This window comes from Pelodiscus sinensis, chromosome 22 (genome assembly GCF_052426305.1).
Source record: "Pelodiscus sinensis isolate ZL-2025 chromosome 22, ASM5242630v1, whole genome shotgun sequence".
Classification (NCBI taxonomy): domain Eukaryota; kingdom Metazoa; phylum Chordata; order Testudines; family Trionychidae; genus Pelodiscus; species Pelodiscus sinensis.
Genome location: NC_143073.1, coordinates 14,002,771 through 14,014,346, shown reverse-complemented (window position 1 = coordinate 14,014,346; position 11,576 = coordinate 14,002,771). Strand labels below are relative to the sequence as shown.

The 11,576-nt window shown below is 46.2% G+C and overlaps 1 protein-coding gene across 1 annotated transcript; it reads left to right on the top strand.

The window, feature by feature from the left end:
- LOC142818226 (uncharacterized) lies at window positions 1-11,576 on the top strand. Its single transcript, XM_075907171.2, has 4 exons — window positions 1-75; window positions 3,484-3,608; window positions 8,088-8,231; window positions 9,753-11,576. Exons 2-4 carry the CDS (start codon window positions 3,575-3,577, stop codon window positions 11,240-11,242), a joined length of 1,668 nt encoding a protein of 555 aa, XP_075763286.2. The 5' UTR covers window positions 1-75; window positions 3,484-3,574; the 3' UTR covers window positions 11,243-11,576.

Genomic DNA, 11,576 nt, shown 5'->3' with positions numbered 1-11,576 from the left:
TCAGGCATCGGGAGATTTTCAGAGACACGGGACGCCCTGGCTACGGAGAGGACCCAGAGGTCCTGGCTCGGAGCCGTAAGCGAGCAGCCCGCCCTCGCCCGCCTCTGGCCCGCAGTTACTGCCTAGCAGGGGGCGGGAGTCTCCTCCTCCGGCTATAGCTGCGCCTGGGCTGCCCGAGGCTGGGGGGAGAGGGGAGCGCTGTGTGCAGGGCACAGGAAGGGGCTGGAACAGCTGCGAGCGGGGCGTGCTGGGAAGGAGGATGCAGGAGGAATCAGGCAGCGCAGCCTGGAGATCCGACCCGGGCAGGTGGAAGTGAGGTGGGAAGAGAGCGCGGGGACCCGGCTGCGTTTCTCTTGGGTTGTGGCTACGGGTGTCAGAGGGGCAGGTGGGAGACTGAACTGTCTGCAGCCTGGGAATTCAAGGGGGAGGGGGGAGTTATTGAATCCTGTCCCTGGTTCTGCCACTTCCCTTTCCCATAGGGATCCAAATTCCCTCTGCAGTTCTTCCCCATGGGCTGGCTGTAAAATACCCGGAGATTCCCTGATACTCCCTCCATTGATCCACGTTCTGTTGTCCTCAGATCTCCCCCCCCCCCCCCGCCCCCAGACTGGGTCTCCATTATTCTCTGCTGGCAATTCAAAATCTGTTGGGAAGTCAGAAGAGAAAACAGAATGTTGGGGTAGAGAATAAGACAGAATATCTTATTGCCTCTGTAAAAATCCATGGCACTCCGATGTCTTGAATACTGCCCGTAGATGTGGCCACTTCATCTCCAAAAAGGTATCTTGGGGAAAAAGTTCAGAAAAGGGCAACAAAAATGATTAGTGGTGTGGAATGGCTGCCCTATGAGGAGAAATTAATAAAATTGGGACTTTTCAACTTGAAAAAGAGATGACAAATGGGGGATATGATAGAGGTCTATAGAATCATGCCTGGTCTGGAGAAAGTGAGTAAGGAAAAGTTATTTACTTGTTCCCATAACACAAGAATAAGGAGTCCCGTGACACCTTAAAGACTAACCGATTTATTTGAGCATAAGCTTTTGTGGGTTAAATCCACTTTGTCAGATGAAGACTACAAAGCTACCCCTCTGAGATGGAAAGTAGGGGTCACCAAATGAAATAAATAGCAAGCATGTTTAAAACCAACAAAAGGAAGTATTTCTTCACACAACACACAGTCATCCTATGGTGCTCCTTGCCAGAATATGTTGTGAAGGCCAAGACTTTGACTCCTGGTCTACAGTAGGGCTTTATTTCAAAATAACCCCCCATAAGTTGAATGAATAAGTGGAGCATCTACAGTACTGAGACCATTATTTTAAAATAATGGGCCACTTATTTCGAAATCTGTATCCCTGCTTTTCTTGGGGAATATTCAAAATAGCGGTAGTGTGGATGCTCCGGTGCTATTTCCAAATAACTATTCCCAGGAGTAATTCAGACTAATTACTCCCCAGTGCTTCCTGGGGCTTTAAGTGGAGGTAGCATATCCACGTTAATGGAGCCTGCTTTGGACTTATTTTGAGGCTTCTCCATACTGTGGATGGGCTATTTTGATTTTGTTATTTCAGGAGTTATTAAATCAATGTTAATTATTTTGAAATAGTTTTCTAGTATAGGCCTGCCAAACAGGGTTCAAGTTGTATCTTCTGTAACCAGGACTCTGTGGTTTGGCAACATCTGTGGTCCCTGGATCACAGAGTCCAGGTATAGGGAGGTCAGCCCACAGGACAGGAGCGTGGCAGAGGAACGGGGACTCATCCAGGAGTCCCATGGAGCCAGGTAGCACCACCGTGGTCTGATCTGGCCCGAGCAATTGGGCAGTAGCAGGGAGCCGGCAGTGGCCATGCAGCTCCAACTCTGATGGCAGCCAGGAAGCTCTGACCCTAGCACACAGCTTCAGCCCTGGCAGCAGTGAGGCCAGCAGAATCTGGAGAGCTCCAGCCCAGGGAGTGATGGCTGGCCAGGCAGCAGTGGGGTGGGGGGGCGGGGTAAAGGGCGCAGTGGTTAGCACAGGCCTGGAGGGGAGGGACCCTTCCCTAGTGTAGCAAATCCCCTTGTCCAAGACCAGTCAGGTCCTGAGGGTGCCGGACCAGAGAGGTCCAACCTGTAGATAAATTCTACAGATTCATCAATGGCCCAGGAAGGGCAGGGACGGTGTCCCTAGACTCTGACTGAAGGTGGGAATGGGTGATAAGAGACGAATCGCTTGATAATTCCCTGTTCTGTTCATTCCCTCTGGGGCATGTGACATTGACCGCTGTCGGCAGACAGGACACTGGGCTAGATGGACCTTTGGGCTGACCCAGAAGGGTTGTTCCTCTGTTCATATTTGAGGTCCCCTCTGCCCTCGGTTCTGTGGAAATTTGTCCTTGTTCAGGGAGGAAATGGTTGCTCTCAGTCATTCCCCAAATGGGATCAGGGTTGGTGGGGAGAGCCCTGAAGCATGGCTAGTTCTGGGGTGAGGTGGCCATTCCCTGCCAGGGCATGGAGTGAAAGGACGAAACAAGTTTCCTGCATGGAGACTTCCCAGACCCGGGTTACCTATTCCCAGTTGCTATATCTGACTGACAACACAGTTGCCCCCTCACCAATCCCATCCTCCTTGCTCTCCCGTTCCCTCCTCTAGGGAGCTGGCTGAAGGTTGTGAAGTCCAAGACTATAACAGGGTTCAAAAAAGCTAGATAAATTCATCAAGGATAGGTCAATCAATGGCAATTAGCCAGGATGGGCAAGAGCCCATCCTGCCACTGCGCAGGGCAGAGAAATGGTTGTGGTGGGGCCAGTTCAGATAGGGACTACTGGGGAGGGGGTTTGCCACTGGGTTCGCACTGGAGCAGGGAGGGGCAGGAAATATACAGAAGGTGGGAGTGTTTGGGAGTTTTGGAGGTTGAAGCAGGGCAGGAAAGTCACAGGGTGGAGAAAAGGAGGCAACTAGGCTGTGGCAAACCTGCTGGGACTTGTTTAACACGTGGTCTGGATTCTAGGGACAGAGTTTGGAGGTGGAAATGTCATAATTTGTGGAAGAGAAAACAACCCACCTGGGGGGACCAGCAAACAGACCAGACTCTCCAGCCTGGTCCCAACCAACCAGTCTGACCCAACTAGCCAGTGGCTGCTGGGATATATGAAGGGGGCCCCCAGCAGGATGGTTCAGGGGAGCTGCCCCTCCCCTCATATCCAGCTCCTTGCAATGAGGGGGGTGTTGGGCTTCCTACCAGGGAATTGTCCCTCGGCCCTGCTGGCGGCTGCATCTCCTGTATCAGTCCCTGCCTAGTAGGGGTTAGGCTGGATCTGCTGGGAGAGATAAGGGGCTCTCTCCATCCCCTCACCCTGGTGTTTCCTGGATGCTGATAGGTAAGGAGGGATCCGTTTTGACTGTGGGCCACCCAGACTTCGTGTGATTGGCTCCTCTCCTCCATGATGAGTGGGGCTGTGAGTGAGGCAGCAGGAACTGAGTGTTGGGCTCTTGCTCTTTCAGGGTCCGGTGCCCTTCGAGGAGGTGGCTGTGTATTTCACCAGGACCAAGTGGGCTCTGCTGGACCCGGCTCAGAGCCCTCTACAGAGCCGTCATGCAGGAGAACTACGAGAATGTGACCTTGCTGGGTAAGGAGTCCTGGCCCCACAGTTCTCAGAAGGGGAAACGAGTATGGAAGATTCACATCAGTCCTACAATGCAGCCTGTCCTCTGCCCCATCTCAGCATCACCCCAACATGCCCATGACACACACACTAGTGCTCTGCCTGCCCTGCTACAGAACACTGGGATCAGAGCACAGGAGCAGTTTCGCACAATGCCAGACATCTCCTCTTAGCTAAGGGGAAACTGGGGCTTAGGTCCAGCATAACCAACAGAAGCTTCCTGCCCCTGCCCCTCACTCAGATACGGAGCCTGCTCCACCCAAACCAGCTCTGACTTGCAGAATGACGCGAGTCCCTTACTGTCAGCTGGGGGATTCCTTCTGAGTTGTTGCCATCCCTTGCCCCTCACTGAGCCCTGGGGACCACTAGCAGGAACGACACCAGACAGCTGACAGCCCTTGGGGCAAGAACTGCCCCTTGTGTGCCTCTGCTATCACAGCCTGCAGCATTGAGCCCTAAAATGGGGGCAGATGAGGTCCCTCAGGGTTCATACCATAGAGCAGGGGTCTATAACTTATGGCTCTAGAGCCAAATATGGCTCAGGACAGAACGAAATATGGCTCTTTTGTCATTCCCAAAATACACACAACTTTTTAAATTAAAATGAAAAATTAATTCAATATTTTAAAAGCGTGTAATTATTCATGTCAAGATTTTTTCTCTATTTCATCTTTAACTGTTTGTTTTAACAACCATCCATCCTCTCCATTCATTGGGGGTCATTCATATTCTGTTTTTATTTGATTGGTCAAGAAATCTTTCCATCATCATACATGATGGTGAAATCTGAGAGACCCTTAATAGTAACAATGAGGAAGGGAAAGAGAGATGACAAATACTGAAATTTTCAAAAGGAGAGAACAGACTTGTATGCATTTGCGGATAGGCCTGGGTCTCCACACTGTCTCATTTGTAGAGAGAGACTGTTCTCAAACATAAAACATGAATTTCATGACAAAACATGCAGCAATTTCTACGAAATACTCCGAGGGTGACCCACACATAAAGCCTGTGAGGAGCTGCAGTGAAAAATGAACATTGGACAAAATAGCCTGCTGGCATGGTCTAAAAAAGGTGGGAGCTTAAACTCCACAAGCTTTGAGGTCTCATGCAGCATTATTTGAAAGGGGAAGCCTTTCACTGACAGGGATTATGTGAAGATATTCATGCTAAAAATTGCTCATGAACTATTTGATGAGTATCACAATAAGGACAAAATCTTACAGAAAATTCAAGACACGCCATTATCAGCATTCTTAGACTGCCTTTGTTGACCACTTGCTCTGAGTTTCAGTGTAGTTTGGCTCTTTGGTTTGAAAAGGTTGCTGACCGCTGCCTTAGCACCATGTTTCTCAAAGAGGTCCACAAAACCACTTTGAGAAATCTGCTAACTGACTGCTCTGGCGTGTTAACTTACCAGCACTGCAGGCCTGGAGTCTTGCGGCTCCTGTTGGCTCCAGTGCACCTTTGTTTCCTGTGGCTCCTGTGGGCTGCAAATGATGAATCGGAGCCACGAGGTTGCGTGGCTGTGGCACTGGTATGTAAATACAGGCAGTCCCCGGGTTACGTACAAGATAGGGACTGTAGGTTTGTTCTTAAGTTGAATTTGTATGTAAGTCGGAACTGGTACATATTGTAGGGGAAACTCTAGCCAAACATTTCTCCAGAGCTCAGTTTTATTCTCCCACACCTCACTTCCCTCAGTCCTTTATTCTCAAGCTGAGGTGTCTGCTGAGAAAAGCCGCTCCGCGTCTCCCTAGTCTGCCAACCTTCCCACAGTACATTCTACTCCCTCCTGGGTGAATTGGTGAGCTAGGTTAGTTCCTGTGGGCTAGCCATGTTAATCTGTAACTGGAAGAACTTAAAATCAATGAATGGTCCTGGAGACTAACAAAAAATGTAGATATCATCATGAGTGTTTATGGGCACATCCCACTTCATCTGAAAGCTCATCTAAAGAAGTGGGTTGGGCCCACAAAAGCTCATGATACTATCTACCTTTTTAGTTAGTCTCGAAGACGCTGCAGGACCATTTGTTGTTTCTTAAAAATGTTTAGGTTAATACCTATCTCCCTACCCTTCCTGGTATCTTTTGGATAATCCACAGTGCCATCTACAGGCTGATGTGCAGCTTTGCAGGCCTGCTTTTCTTGTCTATAGGTAATAACTGCAGCTATATCAGGGATAGGGAATGTTTTTGGATCGGGAGCAGTGTTCCCTCTAACATTTTCTATCCTTGTGTGGGTTGAATTTTCTTTTGGGTGTGTTGAAATTTCTTAGGTGCAACACCAATATTGAGGTAGTGTGTGGATGTGCACCACCAATACAAACAAAAACCATATGTGTATATATATATATATATAAATAACAGTCCATATATGTGGAAGAAAATATATTAAAACGAGATATTTAACAAGGAGCAATGCTTATTATATTTAATATGAAATTAATAAGATGAAAATGAACACTACCCTTGGAGTACATGTATCATCATCTTTTCTAATAACTCAAGCTAGAAAACACACCAGAATGCATATTATCCACACATAGCTCTGTTTTAAGATGCTAAACAAATCTAAAAGTCAACTATAAATAGTATTTGTAATGGGAGCATGACTAATACAATATTTACTGACATTGGAAAGGTGAGTAAAAAGGCATTCACTAAGGCTTATATAGTTATCTGGGGAATGTTTAGGATTCATGGTGTAAAAACAGATAAAAGTTCTCTGGTTTTAAACTTTCACCTTTTGTTTGTCACCAACTCAAAGAGTAGAAGCCCCAGAACAAATTAACACATGGCTTCAGGGTTTGTAGACAGATGTATGTTTCAAAGAACTTGCAAATAAGGTTTCAGCCTACAAAAAAACTAGCATCACACCTAGTACTTGCTACTTCTAACTCATAAGAAACAGAGCTCTACCACATAAAGATCTGGCCTTAACAAAATACAATATACCATGTATTAATTAGTAACACAGGAGTTTAAAAAAATCATTAAGATCAGAGCTTTAGATATCTGCAACACTCCAAAAAACTTCTTTTAAAATAATCTTTTTCTTTCTTTCCATAAGCCATTAACACCTATGTAAACTTTGACATGTAATCATGCAAATATCCTCCTGGCACCGCCCTCCCCCCCCCCCCCATGCAACCTATCCCTCCCCTTCCAACCCAGCCAGACAGGACTGCAGCAGGTGAGTCAGGAGGACACCCCAAATAAACTCCCGCCCCCACCTCACTGCACAGATGCCAGCACCCACCCATCTCCTTTCTCCTACCTACTACTGTGCAGTCTGCTCTCCCCAGCCCTGCTGGGAGCTGGGATAAAATCCTGCTTCTCAGACTAGCAGGCACCAGCAGTCTAAGACAAAATCAGCAGAAACAAATTATCCACACCTCCCCCACCTCAGGACACAGCACAAACAAACTCCCCTTCCCCCCCACCTCACTCCAATGACAGCACCCCCCACCTCTCTTTCCCCACCTACCCCATGCAGTCATACCCTTACCTTCCTTCCCAGTGCAAGAGACTTGAGGAGACTGCTGGGTTTCTGCCTCTCCTTTTCCTCCTAATAGGACTCTCCAAACTCCTCTCTCCTCTGATTATCTCCCCCCCCAGCCAATTAATTAACTACTCACTTCCTCTCCTCCAGCCACTTATTTTCTCCTTAGCATGCTTACCTGCTGTGGGAACTCCTCAGTTCAAGCACACAGCTAGCTTCATTTAGCTGCTGCTCCTTTGACAAAGTGTTTGAGACGTTTGTCCAATTTGTTTGTCCATTTGTACATTGGACAAACGTCTCAGACACTTCGCCAAAGGATCAATGCCCACAAAACAGATATCAGACAGGATCACAAAGAAAAAACAGTTTCTTGCCATTTCAACCAGAAAGGACACTGTCTCAATGACTTAACTACCTGCATCCTGCTACAAAGACCTTTCAAATCTGCATTTGAAAGGGAATCCTCTGAACTGTCATTCATGCTAAAATTCGACACTCTACATCTGAGTTTAAACAAAGGATCTAGTTATCTTACCCATTACAAAGATAGCTTCCCCAATTATCACCTCTAATATCATTAGCCCACAGACATTCACCTCCCCCCCCCCATCCCCCTTCTGTTCTGAAATGTGATTTGTCCTTTTCATATGTGTTCATTTTTTAAAATTGTATCCTTTGGTATATATGGTTGTGACTATTTTCTTTCACTACTTGATCTGAGGAAGTGGGTCTGGCCCACGAAAGCTCATCATCTAATAAACCATCTTGTTAGTCTTTAAAGTGCTACATAGTCCTGTATTTTGCCTCATAATAAGTGTTCTCATCTTTGAGGACCTGGAGAGCATGCCCTGGGATTTTATTGGAGTTAACAGACTAACTTTTATGTCTAAGTCTTATGAATTATGCTGATCTCATTTGTTGTCTTTCCTATGACCAGGATTTCCAGTTTCCAGGTCTGATATGATCTCCCAGCTGGAACAGGGGGAAGAGCCATGGGTCCCAGTCCTCCAGGGTTCAGAACAAAGAGAGATCCTGAGACATCCCTGCGCAGGCAAAGAAACATTAAACCAACTCCAAATCTGTAAGTGCCTAAAAAGAAACATATGGGATACTCTACAAAGAATTTGGGAGCTCTCTTAGTTCTCTCAGGATTGTCACCAGCAGGTGTGGTACCCTTAGTGCAAATATAGCTTATAGAATCATAGAATCATAGAATAATAGGACTGGAAGGGACCTCGAGAGGTCATCGAGTCCAGCCCCCCGCCCTCAAGGCAGGACCAAGCTCCACCTACACCATCCCTGGCAGATGTCTATCTAACCTGTTCTTAAATATCTCCAGAGAGGGAGATTCCACCACCTCCCTTGGCAATTTATTCCAATATTTGACCACCCTGACAGTTAGGAATTTTTTCCTAATGTCCAATCTAAACCTCCCCTGCTGCACTTTAAGCCCATTACTCCTTGTCCTGTCCTCAGAAACCAAGAGGAACAAATTTTCGCCTTCCTCCTTGTGACACCCTTTTAGATATTTGAAAACCGCTATCATGTCCCCCCTTAATCTTCTTTTTTCCAAACTAAACAAGCCCAGTTCATGAAGCCTGGCTTCATAGGTCATGTTCTCTAGACCTTTAATCATTCTTGTCGCTCTTCTCTGTACCCTTTCCAATTTCTCCACATCTTTCTTGAAATGTGGCGCCCAGAACTGGACACAGTACTCCAGCTGAGGCCTAACTAGTGCAGAGTAGAGCGGCAGAATGACTTCACGAGTTTTGCTTACAACACACCTGTTGATACAACCTAGAATCATATTTGCTTTTTTTGCAACAGCATCACACTGTTGACTCATATTCAACTTGTGGTCCACTATGACCCCTAGATCCCTTTCCGCCATGCTCCTTCCTAGACAGTCGCTTCCCATCTTGTATGTATGGAACTGATTGTTCCTTCCTAAGTGGAGCACTTTGCATTTCTCTTTATTAAACCTCATCCTGTTTACCTCTGACCATTTCTCTAACTTGCTAAGGTCATTTTGAATTATGTCCCTATCCTCCAAAGAAGTCGCAACCCCACCCAGTCTGGTATCATCTGCAAACTTAATAAGAGTACTCTCTATCCCAATATCTACATCATTGATGAAGATATTGAATAGTACGGGTCCCAAAACAGACCCTTGAGGAACTCCACTTGTTATCCCTTTCCAGCAGGATTTAGAACCGTTAACAACAACTCTCTGACTACGGTTATCCAGCCAATTATGCACCCACCTTATCGTGGCCCTATCTAAGTTATATTTGCCTAGTTTATCAATAAGAATATCATGCGAGACCGTATCAAATGCCTTACTAAAGTCTAGGTATATGACATCCACCGCTTCTCCCTTATGGCTTCTTACAAATCTTAGCTGAGACCTGGCATTAGCTTTCTCCCTTCCCATTGATAATTTGAATGGGATGAGAAGCCAGAATTGATTCCTCTCCTCTCTTTCGTACGGGGGATGACTATGGGGAAATTCAGTACCTGGTCTTTGTGTGACTTCTCTCCAGCATTTATTTTGGTTGACTTTCCATTTTCCATCCTTGTTTGAAGTCTCTCTCTCTTGCAGACGGTGATGCCAGGGTGCATGGGAATGAGGAGCAGAAATCTCAGCAAGAAGATGCTGAGCAAGTGGAAATACCTAGAGCATTATCACAAAGATCTAAAGGGAATGTGTCCAGGAGTCATGGGCAGGGAAATAACTGTGAGACTGAGAACAGAACAGAGAAAAAGCAGGGAAACCAGCCAAGGGAGAAATTGAGTAAATTAATTTGTCAGGAAATTCAGAAGGACCTCAGGGAAATTACATCCCAGAAGGAAATCCTAAAGGGAAAGAGACAAAATACATGCACTGAGTGTGGGAAAAACTTTAGTTGCTGTTCAGCCCTTATTAAACATCAGAGAATTCATACAGGTGAGAAACCCTTTGAATGTGGTGAGTGTGGGAAAACTTTTACCCAGAACTCAAACCTGATTAGACATCAGAGAACCCACACTGGTGAGAAACCCTATGAGTGCTGTGATTGTGGGAAAAGATTCACTCACAACTCAAATCTTATTGTACATCAGAGGCTTCACACAGGTGAGAAACCGTATGAATGTACCAAGTGCGGGAAAAGATTCACTCACAGCTCAGAACTTACTACGCATGAGAGAATCCACACTGGAGAGAAACCTTATGAATGCCATGAATGTGGGAAAAGCTTTACTGCCAGCTCAGCCCTTATTACACATCAAAGAATCCACACAGGTGAGAAACCCTATGAATGCTGTGAGTGTGGGAAAACATTTACTGTCTGCTCAGCCCTCATTACCCATCATAGAATCCACACAGGAGAGAGACCCTATGAATGCTGTGAGTGTGGGACAAATTTCAGTGATAGCTCAGCCTTTCTTCAACACCAGAGAATCCACACTGGAGAGAGACCATATGAATGCTGCAAGTGCGGGAAAACTTTTACGCGGAGCTCAGACCTTACTACGCATCAGAGAATCCACACAGGGGAGAGACCCTATGAATGCTCCGAGTGTGGGAAAACCTTCACTCAAAACTCAAATCTTACTGCCCATCAGAGAATCCATGCAGATGAGAAACCCTATGAATGCTGTGAATGTGGAAAAAGCTTCACTCGGAGCTCAAATCTTATTGCACATCAGAGAATCCACACAAAGGAAAAGCCCTATGAATGCTGTGAGTGCAAGAAAAGTTTTACTGACAGCTCAGCCCTTATTACACATCAGAGAATCCACACAGGTGAGAAGCCCTATAAATGCTGTGTGTGTGGGAAAAGCTTCACTCAAAGCTCTAACCTGATTGCACATCAGAGAATCCACAAAGGGGAGAAGCCCTATCAGTGTTGTGACTGTGGGAAAAGTTTCACTCAGAGTTCACAACTTACTACACATCAGAGAATTCACATAGAAGAGAAACCCTGTGAAAGTGTTGGGTATGGGAAAAGATTGACTGACAGCTCGGCCCTTCTTAAACATCAGAGAATCTGCAAAGGAGCTAAACGTCACAAAAACCTCCAGAGCGATCAACACATTTTTAAAAAATAGTCAAGTATCCCATTCTATCACAGAGATAATGGATTCTGTTACTTTGACGGACCTCTGTTTCAACAGATTCCAGCTCCCAATGCTGAACAAGTTACTACTCTGGCCCCAGGGTGTCCACAACACCCACTGGTGCTGGTGGTAAGCATCCATAGCCAGAGCAATTCCCAGCACCTGACTGAATTAAAGTGGCTGCAGGAGTAAGAAGTTAGCAATTTCCTGCCCCCTCCCCGAAAAAACCCCTGAGTCTGGACACAGCCTCAGTGTGTGAGAAACTGATTACACCTTCCTAAGTGGAGTACTTTGCATTTGTCCTGATTAAACTTTATCCTATTTA